Genomic DNA, 21,963 nt, shown 5'->3' with positions numbered 1-21,963 from the left:
AAGTCTAAAAGTCCAAAAAGAAAAGCAAAGTGCAAAACCAAAAAGACAAAGGCAAGGAACACGGTACAAAGGTAACTGGAGCTAAACATAACAGCACAAAGACTCCGTGACAAGAGGACTGAGCTCAGAGGTTTAAATACACAACATAGGACACAGGTGACACTAATGAGGACTAGGCGGGGCACAAGACACATGGAAAACAACAAACATAAAACACAGAAACAGTGGCGGCCTCTAGAGGCCAAAACAAACATGACAAGAAAAGGAAATAACAGCGGCCTCTAGAGGCCAAAACAGTCCCAGTCCTAACACTGTCCCAACTTTTTTGGAAATAGGGATGTCGGTTAAGGTTGGCATTTATGCCTTTACTTACTACTTGTTTCACATTATAGTGCAGAAAATCCAACCACATCATGCGTTCTAGTTTGGGATGAGTGGGGCACAGCTATAGAACTAAAACAAAGGCACATGGCTATAATATAAAAAAAAGCACATAGAGAAAGAAAAACAAATACAAGCAGTGCTCCCCTGTTACCTGATGGTAAGTGACCCAAATTAGACCCACAGTCATGCAAACACTTACTGTAGAAGTTTAAAAAACAAACAAACAAAAACATACAAATGCAGATAGTGCTTTATCTTAAATGGATTTTTCATGTTTTATACTTTTAAACACTGAAACAAAGCATCAGTAAAAATGTCTACTCTCAGCTTTAGTATTCAGCTTTGAAACATTTGTTGAAAATCTTTTATTCTAGTTCATTTGCTTTTCAATTTGGAGGAGAATTGAAGTGCCATTCAATGCACATTCCATCCAAATTTCTGCCATCAGGGAATAAAAAAACTAGCACTCATTGTAATTTTCATCCTCATTGTAATGAGATCTTTAACCATTTGGAAGGGTGTAAGATCATTAGGCTTTGGGAAAGGGGTTAGTATTTGAGCTTTTGCAGAAAGATCATTCACGTCCATGAAATGGGTTAGCATTTCAGCATTTTGGGAATCCTTAACCACTGGGAAATATCTTTAGCTTTGGGGAAAGGTTGGATCTATAGCTTTTGGGAACAGACCTTTAGAATTTGTGCAAAATATGTTAACTGATGTGATTGTATTTATGCTCAAGGAGCTGGAGAAGGAGCGCACAGACCTTTTGGAGGATGTGACAGGCAACAAGCGCAAGATGAAGGAGCTGGAGGACAACCTCCTGTTCAGACTGACCAGCACTCAGGGCTCACTTGTAGATGATGAAAGCCTGATTTCTGTTTTGGCCAACACTAAGTGCACTGCCGAGGAGGTCACACTGAAGCTTCAGATTGCTGCAGAAACTGAGGTCCAAATCAATGCAGCACGAGAAGAGTACAGGCCTGGTACTGCAGAACACCTAAATTATTTTTTTCTTGTTTCAATAATAACGATGTTGGAGATTTATACAAATATTGTTAAATATGTAATGTCTTATAAGTGACAGGTTTTTTTTTTCCTTGATGTGTGTAGTGGCAACCAGGGGTAGCATCCTGTACTTCCTGATCACGGAGATGAGCATGGTAAATGTGATGTATCAGACATCGCTACGCCAATTTCTTGGCCTGTTTGACTTGTCTTTAGCCAGGTAATGCAAAACACACATCATTACGAAAATGCTGGATTGACATCTGACATTTGCAAAAGACAAAGCCTCAGTCCATGAAAGCCTGATTGCATGATCCAAAAGTTTGAGTCTATTTTTTCAAAAACTGACAAAATTTGACTCATTAAACTTTATTATTAAAGAAGCTTTTGTTTAAACTATAATAATGAACTCATCTCATTATCTCTAGCCGCTTTATCCTTCTACAGGGTCACAGGCAAGCTGGAGCCTATCCCAGCTGACTACAGGCGAAAGGCGGGGTACACCCTGGACAAGTCGCCAGGTCATCACAGGGCTGACACATAGACACAGACAACCATTCACACTCACAGTCAATTTAGAGTCACCAGTTAACCTAACCTGCATGTCTTTGGACTGTGGGGGAAACCGGAGCACCCGGAGGAAACCCACGCGAACACCATGCAAACTCCACACAGAAAGGCCCACGCCGGCCCCGGGGCTCAAACCCAGGACCTTCTTGCTGTGAGGCGACAGCACTAACCACTACACCACCGTGCCGCCATAATAATGAACTATAGTAGTTAATAGTCATCTTCATCCATTATCCGTAACCACTTATCCTGTGCAGGGTCGTGGGCAAACTGGAGCCTATCCCAGCTGACTCTGGGCGAGAGGCAGGGTACACCCTGGACAAGTTGCTAAATCATGGCAGGGCTGACACATGGAGACAACCATTCACATTCACACCTACGGTCAATTTGGGGCCACCAATTAGCCTAACCTGCATGTCTTTGGAATGTGGGGGAACCCGGAGCATCCGGAGGAAACCCATGCAGACACGGGGAGAACATGCACCTCCACACAGAAAAGCCCCCATAAGCCACTGTGCTAACCACTACACCACCGTGCTGCCTAATAGTTATCTCTTAATCACTAATACCTGTAAAAACATTGGGGTAATCCAAAGGACTGAATTCCAATCATAACGTCTCATCTCATCTTATTATCTCTAGCCGCTTTATCCTGTTCTACAGGGTCGCAGGCTAACTGGAGCCTATCCCAGCTCACTACGGGCGAAAGGCAGGGTACACCCTGGACAAGTCGCCAGGTCATCACAGGGCTGACACATAGACACAGACAACCATTCACACCTATGGTCAATTTAGAGTCACCAGTTAACCTAACCTGCATGTCTTTGGACTGTGGGGGAAACCGGAGCACCCGGAGGAAACCCACGCGGACACGGGGAGAACATGCAAACTCCACACAAAAAGGCCCTCACCGGCCACGGGGCTCGAACCCGGACCTTCTTGCTGTGAGGCGACAGCGCTAACCACTACACCACCGTGCCGCCGGCTTCCCTAGTATGACCCCAATTCCAAAAAAGTTGGGATGCTGTATTAAATGTAAATAAAAACAGAATGCAATGATTTGCAAATCTCATAAACCCATATTTTTTCACAGTAGAGCATAGACAATATATCAAATGTTTAAACAGAGACAATCTCTGTGTGTAAGGGACTATTTCATGAAAAATATTAGCTCATTTTGAGTTTGATGGCAGCAACACATCTCAAAAAAGTTGGGATGGGGCAACAAAAGGTTGAAAAAGTAAGTAGTACTAAAAAAAAAACACCTGGAGGAACATTTTGCAACTAATTAGGTTAATTGGCAACAGGTCAGTAGCATTATTGGGTATAAAAAGAGCATCTTAGAGAGGCAGAGTCTCTGAGAAGTAAAGATGGGCAAAGTTTCACCAATCTGCAAAAAACTGCATCTATAAATTGTGGAACAATTTCAGAATCATGTTCCTCAACATAAAATTGTGAAGACTTTGAATATTTCATCATCTACAGGACATAATATAATCAAAAGATTCCAAGAATCTGGAGAAATCTCTGTGCACAAGGGACAAGGCTGAAAATCAATATTGGATGCCCATGATCTTTAGGCCCCCAGGCGGCACTGCATTAAAAGCAGGCATGGTTCTGTAATGGAAATCAGTGCATGGGCTCAGGAACACTTCCAGAAATCATTGTCTGTGAACACAGTGTGCTGTGCCATCCACAAATGCAGGTTCAAGCTCTATCATGCAAAGAAGAAGCCATATGTGAACATGATGCAGAAATGCTGTCTTCTCTGGGCTAAAGCTAATTTAAAATGGACTGAGGCAAAGTAGAAAACTGTTCTGTGGTCAGACAAATCAAAATTTGAAATTCTTTTTGAAAACCATGGGCACCACATCCACTGGACTAAAGAGGAGAGGAACTATCCACCTTGTTATCAGCACTCAGTTCAAAAGCCCGCATCTCTGATGGTATGGGGGGGTGCATTAGTGCACATGGCATGGGCAGCTTGCACATCTGGAAAGGCTCCATCAATGCTGAAAGGTATATACAGGTTTTAGAGCAACATATGCTCCCATCCAGATGACATCTTTTATCGGGAAGGCCTTGCAGACAGTATTTCAGAAAGACAATGCTAAACTGCATACTGCATCTATTACAGTGGTGCTTGAAAGTTTGTGAACCCTTTAGAATTTTCTATATTTCTGCATAAATATGACCTAAAACATCATCAGATTTTCATACAAGTCCTAAAAGTAAATAAAGAGAACCCAGTTAAACAAGCGAGACAAAAATATTATACTTGGTCATTTATTTATTGAGGGAAATGATCCAATATTATATATCTGTGAGTGGCAAAAGTATGTGAACCTCCTAGGATTAGCAGTTAATTTGAAGGTGAAATTAGAGTCAGGTGTTTTTAATCAATGGGATGACAATCAGGTGTGAGTGGGCATCCTGTTTTATTTAAAGAACAGGGATCTATCGAAGCCTGATCTTCACAACACATGTTTGTGGAAGTGTATCATGGCACAAACAAAGGAGATTTCTGAGGACCTCAGAAAAAGTGTTGTTGATGCTCATCAGGCTGGAAAAGGTTACAAAACCATCTGTAAAGAGTTTGGACTCCACCAAGCCACAGTCAGACAGATTGTGTACAAATGGAGGAAATTCAAGACCATTGTTCCCCTCCCCAGGAGTGGTCGACCAACAAAGATCACTCCAAGAACAAGGCATGTAATAGTCTGTGAGATCACAAAGGACCCCAGGGTAACTTCTAAGCAACTGAAGGCCTCTCTCACATTGGCTAATGTTAATGTTCATGAGTCCACCATCAGGAGAACACTGAACAGCAATGGTGTGCATGGCAGGGTTGCAAGGAGAAAGCCACCGTTCTCCAAAAACAACATTGCTGCTCATCTGCAGTTTGCTAAAGATCACGTGGACAAGCCAGAAGGCTATTGGAAAAATGTTTTGTGGATGGATGAGACCAAAATAGAACTTTTTGGTTTAAATGAGAAGCATTATTTTTGGAGAAAGGAAAACACTGCATTCCAGCATAAGAACCTTATCCCATCTGTGAAACATGGTGGTGGTAGTCTCATGGTTTGGGCCTATTTTGCTCCCTCTGGGCCAGGATGGTTTACCATCATTGATGATACAATGAATTCTGAATTATACCAGCGAATTCTAAAGGAAAATGTCAGGACATCTGTCCATGAACTGAATCTCAAGAGAAGGTGGGTCATGCAGCAAGACAACGACCCTAAGCACACAAGTCGTTCTACCAAAGAATGGTTAAAGAAGAATAAAGTTAATGTTTTGGAATGACCAAGTCAAAGTCCTGACCTTAGTCCAATGAAAATGCTGTGGAAGGACCTGAAGCGAGCAGTTCATGTGAGGAAACCCACCAACATCCCAGAGTTGAAGCTGTTCTGTATGGAGGAACGGGCTAAAATTCCTCCAAGCCGGTGTGCAGGACTGATCAACAGTTACCGGAAACGTTTAGCTGTAGTTATTGCTGCACAAGGGGGTCACACCAGATACTGAAAGCAAAGGTTCACATACTTTTGCCACTCACAGATATGCAATATTGGATCATTTTCCTCAATAAATAAATGACCAAGTATAATATTTTTGTCTAATTTGTTTAACTGGGTTCTCTTTATCTACTTTTAGGACTTGTGTGAAAATCTGATGATGTTTTGAGTCATATTTATGCAGAAATATAGAAAATTCTAAAGGGTTCACAAACTTTCAAGCACCACTGTACAACAGCATGGCTTCATAGTAGAAGAGTATGAGTGCTGAACTGGCCTGCCTGCAATCCAGACCTTTCACCAACTGAAAACATTTGGTGCATCATGAAACGAAAAATACAGCAAAGAAGACCCAGGACTGTTGAGCAGCTATAATCCGATATCAGGCAAGATTGGGACAACATTCCTCTCCCAAAACTCCAGCAACTGGTCTCCTCAGTTCCCAAACATTTATGGACTGTTGTTAAAAGAAGAAGGGATGCTACACAGTGGTAAATATGGCCCTGTCCCAACTTTTTTGAAGCATGTTTTTGCCATCAAATTCAAAATTACCTTTTTTTTCTTAACATGGTACATTATCTCAGTTTAAACATTTGATATGTTGTCTATGTTCTATTGTGAAAAATATATGGGTTTATGAGATTTGTAAATCATTGCATCCTGTTTTTATTTACATTTTACACGGCGTCCCAACTTTTTTGGAATCGGGGTTGTAAAAGTTCCTTTCAGCAGTATTTTAATAGGTTTTAAGAACAAACTCTTAGCTAAACACCTTTACTAATGAAACAAACCCAAAATATACTGTTAGAATTAATCGCAAAAAATGTTGCTGTTTGTCCTATTCATGTTAAACAGGTCTTCGAAGAGTCCAATTACAAGCAAAAGGATTGGCAACATCATTGAGTACATGACCTATGAAGTGCACAAGTACGCAGCCCGAGGCCTGTATGAGGAGCACAAGTTCCTTTTCACCTTGCAGCTGGCGCTCAAGATCGACATGCAGAGCAATAGAGTAAAGCACGGAGAGTTTCTTACCTTAATCAAAGGTGAGAGATGAGACAGAATCATCATTTTGGCAGCTCTCTGTTCCTCTCTCTTTTTCTCCATTTCTGCCTTCCACCCAGATTTGTGCAAGTAGGTGCTGTTAATGAAAGGAAAAAAGAAATATGTACAGCTAGGGAAAAAAATTAAGAGACCAATTTTAATGGTGACCACCATTAAATAAAATACAGAACAGTGGTGATAATTTACTGGTATGACACCATGATAAGAAAATCAGAACCAGTTGTACAACCAGTTGTTATTCTACACAAGTATAAATACAAAAAATGTCAGGAAAATATTTTATTTCTATGCCTGCCTTCAAAAAGCATATTAACACAATGGCTTGTGCCACTATTAAACTGACCGTATAGCCTGCAAAATTGCATTGTGCATTTAGGGCAATATTGAGAGTCAAGCTTTGCGAATATTTACGTTGGGAAAGTTCAGTGAATTCAGAATTGGGGTATCTAATGACTCAAATCATGTGTGCAAAGTTCATGCTGTTGAGGTTAGCAGATTTGAGTTGAATCACTTGAGTAGAAGCATCCGAAACAAGGTTTTATTTTCTTTTATTTTTTTAAGTAGTGTCTAGACTGCCTTTAAACACAAGTACTAACTTTTACACCCCAAAAAATCAGGGAAAGAAAATGTGGACTGAAGGAAGTTGTGGGATTTTTTTTTTTTTGCTGTCAAATGTAATATCATATGAGAACAAGGCACAATTCAGAAATGTAGAAAAAAAACCAACAAGTGTGTGTGTGTGTGTGTGTGTGTGTGTGTGTATATATATATATATATATATATATATATATATATATATATATATATATTAATGTGTGTGTGTGTGTGTGTGTATGAACGAGATGTCAAGCATTAAATATCCAATCAACAACTAGTATATCATAAATTTGGTTTCATTTTTCAGTATGGCTTCCACCCTCATTATTCAGTAGCTTATAAAATAGCACTCGATCTAGCACATCCTGTTGTTTTGGAGTTTATTTTTATGTCAGGCTCTGATGGTTAATCATGTGCACAACATAAAGCCTCATTATGCAAGAATTGGTATTTTTGCTCCTTGGCTTGCCCTACAGCTGTTGAATGTAATTCACTTTTACACCAATATCATAAATATAAGTTGTGCTTTGAGCGTCCCTGGACAGCAGTACACATGCATTTATTAACAAGTTTTGCCAAGTTTAGTTTTGCTGAAATACCATGATTGCATTTTCAAGTCAAGTTTATTTGTATAGCGCTTTTAACAATAAACATTGTCGCAAAGCAGCTTTACAGAATTTGAGCGACTTAAAACATGAGCTAATTTTGTCCCTAATCTATCCCCAATGAGCAAGCCTGTGGCAAGGAAAAACTCCCTCAGACGACATGAGGAAGAAACCTCGAGAGGAACCAGACTCAAAAGGGAACCCATCCTCATTTGGGCAACAACAGACAGCATGACTATAACACTTACAGACACTTTGTGTTTTCAGGCCATATACTGTACATTGTTTGCTAAGTGTTTGAATGTGGAGTATGTGTGTAACCAGTATGAAATGTTTTCGTCTTGTCAGATGTAATGTACACATACATGTCAACCTATACGGAATGTCCATATTTTATACGGATTTGATTCAATAAACGTAGTATACGGGCGTACAAATAAAGTTATATGGATTCTTTAAAAAAAACTTCAATATTTATTTAGAGCTACAATCAATTCCCACGATGATAAAAGAGCGCATAACATTTACAAACGTACTGTACACTACAGAAAGCACAGACAGCCAGTAAAGAGTCTTATGAAATCACACGTTATCTTGTGGTAGCGAGACTTCGTTCCACTTTTGATCATGCGCACACCGCATTGCGAGAATCCCGCCAACCGGGAAGTAACATTTTGTTTGAAAAGCGTATTTCCACCTGAGCGACTTTCAATATGAAACGATTCTGAATGGGCACTCCAGCAAGATCAACACAGACACTTGCTGTGACATGCAGCCTCGTGAGGTATTGGTGCAGACTGCTAAAAAAGCTGTCATGGAGTACAATTCAGAACATTAGAGTGACACTTTGTGTTTTTGTCAAACATTGGAGCTTTGTATTCATTCTGAAGGTTTATTGTTATTAATATTGAATAAAAAGTAACTTGGATATATCATTGTTAATTATCATTCAAATTTTAGGTAAATTATTTTAATTTGCATCTTATACGGATTTTATAAGGGAAATACGGATTTTGGAGGTTGGTTATACAGGTTTGATTGACCAAAGGTTGACATGTATGTGTACATGCTAACCACAAAAAAAACCAAAACTCTGCAGCATCATAACAATGTTATGTCTTGAAGTAAACATCTCGTAGTCAAAGTTTGCACAAGTATTGCACACAGCTTGGAGTAGTAGCATGCTAAGCTAATGTAACCAAAACATAATACTGACATCTCTAGCCAGTCAACAAAATACTCAACAACACTAGAGAGCAACTGATGCAAGAGCTCTCATTAACAGTACTGAGTGTTATGTAACAAGTGTTGCTAGCAACTAGACTTGTCAAAATGGACTGCTTTGGATTATGATCAAAAGCTAGTGAGTAAACAACTTTGTACATACAGCCAAATATCAAGCAAGTGAAACAGCACAAGACATAGCAAGGCAGCTAGCATAATATTACCTACAGTACTAGTTCAACAGAATGAAGCCCAGCTGAACATCTAAAGCATTGTTCAGTTTTCATGGGAGCGAGGTTCTCATGATGGCTCTCTCTGGATGCTCACCAGAGTTATATAGTGTTATAACTGGTAAACAGGGTGTGGAGTCGGGATTGAAGAAATCCATTCTCAATATTATAATTCAATATCCCATGAAAATGATTTTGAAGCTGATATTTTAAGGTATTTATGTATTTTAAAGCCAAGAGCTAGTAAATTGACCTAATGAAATCTAAGTCAGACTCATGCATAACTAACATGCCTCTATTTCACTCAAACTCCTCCCCTGCATGCACAACTCTTACATGCTTATGGGTGACCGTGTATCATATAAATTGTTAAAAACTTTATGAGCAATAAGCTTTTGACTAAAGCCGCAACATTCAGACATCAAACATGTGCTAAAGGGAACATTGTTTCATTTTTGCTGTAAAAAAAAAAAAAACATCTCAGGGATTTAATGTCAAATAAATTGTGATATAGAATAGAGAAAATGAATAAGATGTTGTAACAGCTTTTGTGCTGGAACAATGAGGAACTGGGAGACAGGTGTGACAGTTCAAGGTGCATTTTATTATTTTCCCTGTATTTTCACTGTTCAGTTACTGTACACACACACACACACACACACACACACACACAACATGTGTTGGGGAACACAGCGCTCTCTCTCTCTCTCTCTCTCTCTCTCTCTCTCTCTCATCACTAGCCATCTGAAAGACACACAGAGACACATTAATAGACAGCCAATAATTTGACACAGGTGTAACTCATCACATGTTACTGGCTGGGTCAACCTGACTCCTCACCATTCACAGCCAATGCTCGACTACACCCCCACTGCCACATACCCCTACCACCCAACTCAGGTCGTCCAGACTACAGCTGATGCCCCCGACCCCCCACCTCCAGCGGGAGAGGTAATCCACCACCACTATCTGTGCCCTTGGCCTGTGAAGTAACCTGAACTTGAAAGGCTGAAGAGCTAGATATCAATGAGTGATCTATGCCTTCATGGTGGAGCCACTGGGGGGGCATAGTTGGAACAGAGAGTGAAAGGGCATCCTAGCAGGTTGTCCCAGAGAGTGAGGACCACCTTTTTGATGGCCAATCTGTCCCCAGGATAAGTGGATTGGTGAGGCTCGGGCTAACCACCGCCTCCACACTGTTTTTTACCCCTGAAATGAATAGTGATAGGCATTTGCGAATATTTGTGAACATCCCCATGTACACACCTCACCTTCACCAATCGTGCATTTCCTAGTGCCACACATTGAATCAGGGTTTGATGCATGGAGGTCTGATTACAACCAGAAACCACCAAAGCCTGGTGTGTTCATCGTCAAGGAGATCGACTTAAATATTTAGACATGGTACATTCCTGCTCGACTGGGAGAAGCCCATGGGTATGGGCGCATCAGCCATCAGGAGTACCGGGAGTTTTCCTGGTGGGCCGCTGGACAATTGGGCTGATAAACCATTAAAGTAGGGACAAAAAAATGCTGTTGCAAATCGATTGGCATGTGCCTTGATCGATTGCCCCATGGTGTTGTGTGATTACTGGCCCAGACAGGGGTGGGGCAGGGCCATTTTAACATGATTGGCTGTGGTCTACAAAATAGTTTCACATATCACTACCTTATAGCCAGTTAACTTTGGTCCCCATGGGTCTGTCTCATCCCCTTTCCCATTGCTGTTATCAATCAATCAGACACTCCTGTAATTCTCGACCCTAATTCTCAACTTAATGAAACAGTGACCTCAGCCTAGTTATCTGTTTGAAAGAAATAATGTATAAAAAGCATACAATGCAACGAAAAGGTGGAGCTGAAAATTTGAGGGAAAAAAGAAGTCGCTCAAGGCAGGTGCAACAAAGTGTTTCAAAAAGGCAGACATTTCCTTTGGTGCTGCTGCTGCATCTAACAAGTCAAAGCCAGCACAGTCCCCCCACAGTCAGCGTCAGCACAGCTCCCAGAATCAGAGCCAGTACAGCCCCCAGAGCCCAGGCAAAGCACCAGTGACGTGGTAAGGTTGATGATGATAAGGCTTATTTGGCTACTATGCTTTTTAGCTATATCAGTCGCAAACAAGGTAGCTAACAGTTATACAGGTATTCAGTTATCAGATGATGGCTTTTTTTGTTTGATTAGCTTAGAGACTAACCTCAAATCAGATCTTTTTCCTGGTTTAATGAAACAACAACTACTGAAATTGTCAGTGTTGACCCTGTAATTCTCAATCTGCTACAGCTACTGTCTAGTTGAAAGTAGGCTGTTACTACAGCAACTGCTGCCTACCTTGCCTAATGGTCCACCCCTGACTAGTACTAGTAGGTCTAGTATACTAATAAATGTATATTACCGGTAACATCTTAACATAATGTACTAATATTAAATATTAATATTAGTACATTTTAGTATTTTACTTATTTTACCGATAGTGTTGTTTCAGTGGTATACTAACATAATGATGATTATTATGTTAGTTCACGGTCAAGCCATACATTTTCCATGCATCTTGTAACAGCAAAGAGATGTGAGCGAGTGTGTTTCTGCAGCGATAGACAAAGTGTAGGTCACAAGCTTGAAAGTTTGTATATTGGTCATTTTGCCTATTTTAGAAATTGTTGTGCATATCTTTTCAAATAGAATTTTTATTGAAATGGCCTGTAGAGTTTTTTCCCCCTCTACATTCATTTTGGGTATTGGCAGGATCATTTTAGTCCATGTGTCTAGTCTTGCAACAAAGAGCTATTCACATTTAAATCACAGGTGCATGGTCCATTCAGCAACTAGGCTTGTGTGTACACTTATTCATTTATTGTACTTAAGGGATCAGGTGAGGTGATTACGTGAGGAGAGCTAGATAAGTGTTTATAGTTTTGAAAATATATTACAATGGCTCATTTCATGATGTACTGTACTTGCATAAAATTCTCAAGGAATAAAGATCGAGACCTCCAGACAAATGCTTTGTGCAGAGAGTGGGCTGACCAGGTACAAATTCCTGGGCTATTTTTTGTCCCAGTCTGCCCCTGCCTGTGGGACGTCAGGAATGCGAATCAGAATCTCCGCCTCCTTGTGGAAGTGCCAATTCTGGGAAATTCCTGCTGTGCCAACAGACCTGCCCGGACTTGCACCCAACTTTGTTGGGCACAGATGGGTCCACCTGTGGAGAGAGAGGGGGTTAGCAGCAGCACTGACATAGAAGGAGAAGGGGGGTGAGGAGACACAAGGATAGACACGAATTTGGGGAGTGGGTTTCGGGGGAACTGGCCCCCTTTTCCGTGGGGCTGAGGTAGGGGAGGGTCAAGGATGAGGGGGAGAGAGCAAGAAAGAGAGAGAAGCTGCAGGAGTACATGCTCCTGGAAATGCCTTTAGGTAATCCTCTGCCAGCTGGATCACCTCCTCCAGTGATGCTATACAGTGACACTAGATCCATGTCAATGTTTTGCTCAGCAGTTGTGTGACGAACTTCTCCAGGACCACTCAATCGATGATGTCCTTGATATTGCACTCACCTGCCAGCAACCACCATTGGCAGGTATCTCAAAGCTGTTGCGCAAAAGCAAACAGGTGGCAGACTTTACCGTGTGCCAGCATGCGGAAGCGCTGGCAGTGCTCTTCTGGGCCACGCCTGACCCACTGCAGTATATCCCGCTTCAGGTCCAGGTACTCCAGTATGCTGGTGGCTGAGAACTGGCAAGCCATGAGCTCCCCCAATAGGAGCAACAATAGGCAGGCCACCCACTGTGAGGTTGGCCATAAGGTTGCCTCTGCAACATGATCAAACAACTCGAGGAAGGTTTCTGGGTCATCCTGCTGCCCCATCTTGACCAGCTGAATGGGAATGCTGGCCGCAGGAGCACACTGGAGTATTCACTGACTGGACGAAGCTCCAGATCACCAGCTGGTCCACCTCCTGGGCTTTGAGCATTGCCCAGAAGCACTGCCTCTGGTCAGTGGACAGTGCAACGGGGTCTTGGTGCTGGCACTGGAGGTTGCTGGCGAGTGTGTGGACAAGCTTCCTGACTGATTTGGAATCTATGGTGGGATTGGTTCCTCACTCCTGGGTTTCGGCACCAGTGTAACAGCTTTTATGCTGGGGTAATGAGGAATGGGGAGACAGGTGCAACAGTTCAAGGTGCGTTTTATTATTTTCCCTGTATTTTAATTTTTCAGTGACTGTACACACACAATACACATTGGGGAACACAGCTCGCTCTCTCTCTCTCTCTCTCTCTCTCTCTCTCTCTCTCTCTCTCTCTCATTACTGGCCATCTGAAAGACACACAGACACATTTAATAAACAGCCAGTAATTTGACACAGGTGTAACTCATAACATGTTACCTGCTGGTTCAACCTGACTCCTCATCATTCACAGCCAACGTTCAACCATGCCCTTGCTGCCACAGATGTCTGTGGAGAGAATGAAGTGAACAATTTTCTACCTGTTCTTGCTCCAGTGAATACATTATCTGTCATCTTAAAATGAAATTAGTGTGGGACTGTAATACCAGACGTGTCGCATTTCAGTGATTATCTTCAGTGCCACAACACAGTGCCCACCGTTGCACGTAATGAATTCTGGGAATTGTAACCAATGCCTGTGTCAGCAGAAGTAAACCCTGATGACCTCCTAATGGCAATTAAATGAAAGGTGAGGTTGAAAAGCATGTCAGGTATGAGGAGAGGGTTTAAAATACACTCAAATTATAGATGAGAATAGATGTTGGTTTGGGACACTGGAGTAGTTTTGTTATTTTTCTTCAAAGTAGATGGAGTTCATCAGTCATAACAGTTTTTCTTGACTTTTGCTGCTAAAAAAAAAGCAATATTTAAGTTTAACTTTCTATAGCAACACTGTCCCGACTTTAATTCAGTTAGATTCTTATTCCATGGGTGATATGGCAAATATGTCATACAGTGTGATCATATTTGAAGACATCTTCACCATAGACAATCCACAATATGTATCACAATATGTAATTCTGCTGAAGTTGTGCTAACAAATGCCAACAAGTGTTAGAAATTTGTGGTGAGCTTTCATACAAATTAAAGAGTTTCATGATTCTTATTGTAAAAGGGCAACAGATAATTATACAGACTCGTGTTTCAAATACTTGGGCACACATCCTAGATAGCATGTCAGTATAGCAATAGTATCCTTGCGACTGTTTACTGTATAGTGTGTGGTTCGGGATGGAGCCCTAATTTCTCCTTAAATTTGTTCCTTGAAGCTGTCAGTTTGTTATTTATTTATTCATCTTAAAGCAATTCAATCACAATCATTAATTATTTAGTAACTAAAGTAACAATTATAGGAAGAGTGTGCAGTTACACGAATGCCAAAATATAAATCTGGATTCACAGAGTTGAAGGGCTTCAGAAAAATGATATCATAACTAATGAAATGGCAATTCAGATACAGTGATGTATCGATATTGATGACTGGGCGGCACGGCGGTGTAGTGGTTAGCACTGTCACCTCACAGCAAGAAGGTTTTGGGTTCGAGCCCAGTGGCCAATGGGGGCCTTTCCGTGTGGAGTTTGCATGTTCTCCCTGTGTCTGTATGGCTTTCCTCTGGATGCGCCAGGTTCCCCCACAGTTCAAAGGCATGCAGTTAGGTTCCTGTGGGGTATCCTTAGGCTGAGGTGCCCTTGAGCGAGTCACGTATCCCCCAACTGCTCCCCGGGCGCTGTTAGCATGGCTGCCCACTGCTATGGGTATGTGTGTGTGCATGTGCGTGTTCATTGCTTCAGATGGGTTCAATGCAGAGAGGAATTTCACAAGTGTATGTATGATGAATAAAGTTGTTCTTCTTCTTCTAAACCAAAGTATCACATAGCACTGTGTGTGTGTGTGTGTGTGTGTGTGTGTGTGTGTGTGTGTGTGTGTGTGTGCGTGTGTGTTCCTCAGGTGGAGCATCTCTGGATTTGAAAGCCTGCCCACCCAAAGTGGCTAAGTGGATCTTGGATATGACGTGGCTCAACCTGGTTGAGCTCAGCAAGTTGTGGCCATTCTCTGACATCCTTGATCAGGTGTGTGTGTGTGTGTGTCTTCAGCTGTTTCGTTTTGGTGAGCTGTTGTGCTCTGTAGTCTCAGATTCCTGTTCTTGGCTGATTACTGTGGCCTTCTGCTGCCATAGCCCATCCACCTCAAGGCTCGACATGCATTTTGAGATGCTTTTCTGCTCACCACAGTTGTAAAGAGTGTTTATTGGAGCCACTGTAGCCTTCCTGTCAGCCTTCCAGTTTTCAGAACTGCCCCTAAAAGGATTGTTTGTTTGTTTGTTTGTTTGTTTGTTTGTTTGTTTGTTTGTTTGTTTGTTTGTTTGTTTAGCTAGCTAGCTTTTCATCCCACTGTTATTTGTGAAATTTTTCTGAAATACTTGAAAAAGCCTGTCTGGCACCAACAAACGACATTGAGATCACTTCTACCCCCATTCTGAATTTTGATGTGAACATTAACAAAAGCTCTTGACTGTATTGGGTTGTGGTTTTTGTTTTTTTTTTTAACTGCAGTGTTTCCCACAGACCAGGTAGCAATTTGTGGTGCTCCACTGTGCCGATGAGGGAATCGTGCGCGGTGGTGTCGTGGCGGTCGGTGGAGTCGGTCATTGGGGTGTATGGAAAGTGTTTACAGCGGGCGGTGTTCAAACACACAGTATTTTTCTTCAGAGTCACCTGCTGGGACTATTTTAAAGCTACAAGAAGCATTTGAGATTATTCAGTTCAATCTAAATTCTTTTAAGTTCTTTAAGAGAAGACAGCTAAAACAATTTTTACCAGAACCCTGCCTGGTTTCATTCCTCGACCCAACTTTACATTACAGGGCAGGCCATTAGTTTGCTGGGCTTGATGTTGGTGGAAAACCTGTCTTTTAAATTGATGAAAATTACTCACCAAAATTGAAGTTAAAGTTTAGTTTTTTGCCTTTTTGGTGGCAATCTTTCAAATCATTCTTTAGTTGACATTCAAGGAATAAATTGCAAAAAACAAGCTGGAGGTTTTTATTTTAAATACTGAACTCAACACTTACCTCAACCAATACTAAAGTGAAAGAAATAGTATAATGTAACAACAAAATAATAATAAAATATCATAATTAGATGTAAGAAACCACTTAAGGTAACACCAAGGCAACTAACAATAATGAAAAAGCATTACCCTAATTGGTGCAAAGCCTGCATGCCCTATCAGAACATTTAATTCAGCTGCCAGTGTGTGTGTGTATCAGTGATGCAGTGATGGTTTATCTACTTCGCCAATAAAGCTAATAAAGATGTTTCTTAAAATATTCAGATTAGAGATGCACCGATTGCAATTTTTTGGGCCGATTCTGATTTCCCATGGAGTGTGACCTGCCGATACCGATTTTGGCCGATTCCGATTTCATTTTTTCAAACCACTTCACACACAGACTATTTTCTTTTTATCTTTTCTTTAATGGAACATTCTGCCAGATTTTCAGGAATACATTTTCAACACCTCAAAGGTTGAAAACAAACAAAAAGGCATTGTTCTTTGTAAAATCTTTCTTCATGTTTGGTATTAACATATTACTTCCTGAAATAGGAAATTCACACAATTTTTTTCTTTTCCCATCCAATATCTGGCACAAAAACAACTTCCCCCTCATATATTATTTGCCTACTGCTATGGAACACACTTTCATAAGCCTATTTAGATCTGAAAACTTATGCCTTATAGAACAACCCATTTCTTCATTCAGTATCAAAATACAAAAATAATTTCCAGTCATACTTATACCATAGCCATTCTATCATCTTTGTCAAATGCGTATTTGTAGAGTAATTTCCAATGGAATCAAGTGCAACCAAGGTTGTAAAACAAACAAAAAGACTTTTTTCTCTCTCTCTCTTTGTACAAATCTAACTAGATGTTTGGTAATAGGCTAACGTATTAATTCCATAATGGGAAATTCACACAACCACAAACATTTTCTTCTTTTCACATCCAATATCTGGCACAAAACAAAATACACTATATTTAGATATATAATATATCCAAATATAGTGAAATTTTTTTGTTGTTGTTAACGGCGTGCGTGCCGGAGCTTGTTAGGCTCGCAGGACTGACACTGTTCTGCGCAAGCGCAACACAATCGCACTAGAAAGCATGTTTAAGCTGCCAGTGTAGCTGCAGTCTTTTTAATTGCGAATTACAAGTATTTCCACTTTCATCTCTATGTGATACACAAGTTTTGATCGGCAGAAAATCGGCATATTTTAATTTTGACCGGCCAGTCGCCGGTCATGGCCGATCACGTGAAAATCGGCCGATTCCGATCAGCAGCCGGTCAATCGGTGCATCACTGGTTCAGATTTTATGCTTCAGATAGCATCAACTAGGCATCCCCGCGAGTATAACATTTTATTTAGACTAGTGGGAAATCCTTATTTATTGTGAATGTCAAGCCATTATTAATAACTTGCATGAATGCTGAAGCGGGATAAACGGGATAATGCAATAAGGCCGGTTCCTTGCGTCAAGCTGCTACTGTATGCATCAAAATTGGTTTATAGCCTGACTCAAGGATGTCCATTTCCTGTAAGCCAAGAAGGCTATGATAAAGCTCATCACAAGCACGACGTAGGCTACCTTTTAAAATAAGGGGTCGGAAGGCGAATCGGGAAGGCTGCGTTATTTTTAATTAGCCTAACAGGCCTACTTGCAGTCCGGGTATATGCGTAACGGCAGGCATGTGGACACGCCCCTCTATCTCTGTGTGGGTGTGCGCGCGCGTGAACGAGAAGAAAGAGCACTATGAATGACCGGAACGGTATGCAACGGAATTTTTTTTTCAAAATTGCGAGTCTGATTGTGTGGCGCTAGGAATCCATTGTGTGGCGCTGCGCCACACAATGGTCTATGTATGGGAAACCGTGAACTGCATTGCGCTTCTGCCAATTGATTGGCTGACTGTATAACTGCATGAATTAGCAGGGGTAGGGGAGAGCAAAGAGACTGAGCACAAGTTTTTAGCTTTTGTGAATTGTGTGAAATTCCTTGCAGGTAGCAGTCACATTCATATTGCATTAGAGAGTATTGCATTAGAGAGTATGTACCCTCTTGCCACAACATTAGCTTCTCAGCTTGTCACATATACTGGCCTTCAGGCTTCACATTTTCTGTCATTATGTTTTGTGGGGAGACCTGAGACATTGAGAGGAGATACGGGACATTATGTTGGGAGACTTGGGACATAGTGGGTAGACATGGATCAAAAATAAAATACCGTACCTATGCCTACATGTTTAATTTGTATTTATTATCAAAACTTGGAACATATGAACTGTATGAACACAGCGATAGAAAAATGTCAGTTTACCAAAACCTGACGAGACAAAACAGTTCCATTCTAAAGAAGGAATGAAATAAACTTAATCCTCATGCAGATGCACTCCCACGTTTTTAACAAAAATTTTTTTAAACAATTTTATATTTGTAAATCACAAGAAAAAACCTGTAACATGAACTGCCCCAACTCTTCCATCTGGCCATTTTGGAAGAAAAATCTTTAAATGTTTTTTCCCCAGAATTTAAGTTTAATAAATAATATTATATATGGTAACTCCAGGCTACATACTTTAATCCCTAACAAATCCCAAATTCACCAGCGTACATTACACCATAGAACAGAGGTTGCATTGCAAAGTACAAAGTACAACTTTTGGTTGACAAACATATTTAACTGCACGTCTTGCTGCAGTGTCCAGCTTTGTGGCTGTAAAGGAAATAGGTTACTCTCAGCGGCAACATCTAACTTCTGATGTAATCTAAAACCTGATTGGTTGAAATTAATTTATGGGAATACAAACTGTCCCAAGTCTCTCCCGTCCCAAGTCTCCCCACTCTCCCCTACAAATGTCCTGTAAGTGACTGGTGAATGCATCCTGAAACGCCACAAAAACGAACGTGTATATGTTTGTGCCAGCTCCTTTCATTTTTTGCAACATCTCTAGATGGTAATCATGTGAACCCCTCTATGTGCAAAATACTGTCAACTATTTGTGACCGAGTAAAAATAGCATTTAATATTATTATATGGCATACAGTGTGTGTATGTGTGTGAGCAGATTGGCCGTCATGAGAAGCAATGGAAGAGTTGGTTCGATAAGGAAGCCCCAGAGGAGGAGTCGATCCCCAACGCCTATGATAAATCACTTGACTGCTTCAGACGCCTGCTTTTCATTCGCTCCTGGTGTCCAGATAGAACTATTGCACAGGTGACACATGCTCATTACATGCACACTTCTTACATAGACTTCATTTATTTGTTGACTAGACATTTTAAACATTTATATATAGATTTAGATATTTTTTGTTTGATTGTTTGTTTTTTTTTGTCATCAGACCCTTCAGAGGATCTCACGTACACCATCGCGACTTACCAGCTTTTAAAAACCCAAAGCTTTGCACATGTTTTGCTTCTTCCTAACTAAACAATATGAAAATAGCAACTCTTGTTGCTATGGCTACAAATCAGCAAACGTTATCTGACGCTATTCTTGTTGCTTTCAATTAAAAACATTTTCATGTACTGTTGTTTATAAATATTTCCTTTCTGAGTGAATTCATGCAATTTTTTATTCTTCCTTTTTGTTTTACTGTACAGTAAGTCCAAACTGTAAGAAAATTTTAGTTAAACATTAATGTTTGTTGTCATAGTTACATTCCAACATGGTAACATGAGCATTCAGTGGCTTGTGTCCTAATCAACATAAATTTAAAAGCTACTTTTTTATGAGTGTTCATAAGGTTCGTAATCCAAACCTACCTGAACTTTTATAGACTTGTTGTAAAAGGCAGCAACTGTCAAAGTTTCAATCAATTTCTAGCACTGAATGTGCCAATTTAGATTTTCTCATTTCTCCAATTATTCTCTAGGCCCGTAAATATATCACAGAATCTTTGGGGGAGAAATATGCCGAGAGTGTGATTCTAGACCTGGAGAAAACATGGGAGGAGTCGGACCCCCGCACACCCCTCATCTGCTTTTTGTCTATGGGTTCAGACCCCACTGATTCCATCATCGCCCTTGGCAAGAGGCTGAAGAACGAGACGCGTTATGTCTCCATGGGTCAAGGACAGGAAGTTCATGCTCGCAAACTGCTGCAGCACTGCATGGCTCATGTAAGAGCAGTAAATGCATGGTGGACACTCCACATAAATAGATTTTAAAAATTGGGTGTTTTTGGCGGGTGGGTTTATTTTTTTGGATTATGATGAAGTTTTCTGTGAGGACATTTTCTGTCATGGGAAAATGTTTAGGACAGAGGGCTTTGCGGTTTCTCAGTAACATGATGCGGTAGCAAAGGCATGGTCAAGCGCTGGTTGTGAAGAGGAAGTCAATTCTGTCATGGTGTATCAGCCCTCAAACTCAGGTTTTGGCACCAATGTAATAATCCTCATTGATGGGGTGGGGAATGAAGATGCAGGCAGCAGTGTATGGAGAGAATAGAGCTATTATTTTTATTAGTAGATGCCTTTTGGCAGTCTTAAAGGAGAACTGAAGGCAAATTTTTTATCATCAAAATTCTATTTATCTCCATTTTATTAAATATAAGAATGCATTTTTGATCGCTATTTTGTCACTGCTATAGCAAGTTATGAGTGTTTGAAATATGCTATGTAATATATCAGCCCATATGTCAAAGCAATGGCCGTAAACGAGATTCGTTGAGACCTGTGCGAGACATCGTAGGACGGAAGTAAAACGTATAGCGGAAATCAAAGTGACCAATATCTGCCAACGTTGTCAAAAGACGCACGCACCCTCTTTCGAATGCTGATGTAATCAAGCTGGAATTTGTCATTTAAACTCGTTTTTGTGCAGTATTTCATTTGGAAAACAGTTTTCAAAATGGCGTCACTGACAATTCATGTTTCAAAGTCTCGTGAAGATCGCACAGATAAGTGGCGCCTGCCATGGACCAAATTAACTAAATTCAACATGGCTAAAAACCGAATAGGCTGAATAAGTATAATATTTAATTGCAATTAGTTGCCAATATGAGTCACGATATAAGGTTACTAAAACCGAAAACATAATTGAATAACACGTTAATTAAGAAATAAAGCAAATTTAAAAATGACTTTAGTTCTCCTTTAAGCACATGCACAAACAACAAAATCAAAATGACATGAAATTAATCTGAGTGACCTGCTATTTGGCTCATTTTCTGCTTAGCTCAAGTCGGGGCAGAAACAGTCAGTTCCATGTCTCTCTGGCATCTGGCAGATTACTGAAGAAGAATAGAAACGCATAAATAGTCTGCTGTAAACCACACGCAGTTATAGACCATCATTCATTACCCGCTCACTCTCCCCAACTCTTCCTCCTATTCACAACTGGTGCTCAACCATGCCCTGGCTGCCACACATGACAAGCTACATTTTTTTGTCTTATTAATTTCAAAAGAGAAGCAAAAAATTATAGAGGTGCTTTTTTCTTCCTCTGTTACACAAACACGCACAGGGTGGCTGGGCTCTGCTGCAGAACTGCCACCTGGGGCTGGACTTCATGGATGAGCTGATGGACACACTGACGGAGACAGACAGCATTCACGAATGTTTCCGCCTGTGGATAACCACTGAGGAGCACCACCACTTCCCCATCACACTGCTGCAGATGGCCATCAAATTCACCAATGAGCCACCACAGGGTCTCAAAGCAGGACTCAAGAGGACCTATGGAGGTTAGAGTGAAA

The 21,963-nt window shown here is 40.8% G+C and overlaps 1 protein-coding gene across 1 annotated transcript in view; it reads left to right on the top strand.

The window, feature by feature from the left end:
- LOC132886518 (dynein axonemal heavy chain 5-like) overlaps nt 1–21,963 on the top strand; it is a 310,505-nt gene that overhangs the window by 268,936 nt on the left and 19,606 nt on the right. The window contains exons 67-73 of the mRNA XM_060921229.1: nt 1,124–1,367; nt 1,495–1,609; nt 6,330–6,520; nt 15,147–15,268; nt 19,330–19,479; nt 20,141–20,386; nt 21,732–21,951. Of these exons, the coding sequence (XP_060777212.1) occupies nt 1,124–1,367; nt 1,495–1,609; nt 6,330–6,520; nt 15,147–15,268; nt 19,330–19,479; nt 20,141–20,386; nt 21,732–21,951 (1,288 nt within the window). The remainder of the gene's footprint in view (nt 1–1,123; nt 1,368–1,494; nt 1,610–6,329; nt 6,521–15,146; nt 15,269–19,329; nt 19,480–20,140; nt 20,387–21,731; nt 21,952–21,963) is intronic.

Source organism: Neoarius graeffei, chromosome 5 (assembly GCF_027579695.1).
Source record: "Neoarius graeffei isolate fNeoGra1 chromosome 5, fNeoGra1.pri, whole genome shotgun sequence".
NCBI classification, from domain to species: domain Eukaryota; kingdom Metazoa; phylum Chordata; class Actinopteri; order Siluriformes; family Ariidae; genus Neoarius; species Neoarius graeffei.
This window is presented reverse-complemented; position numbering and strand designations above follow the sequence as displayed.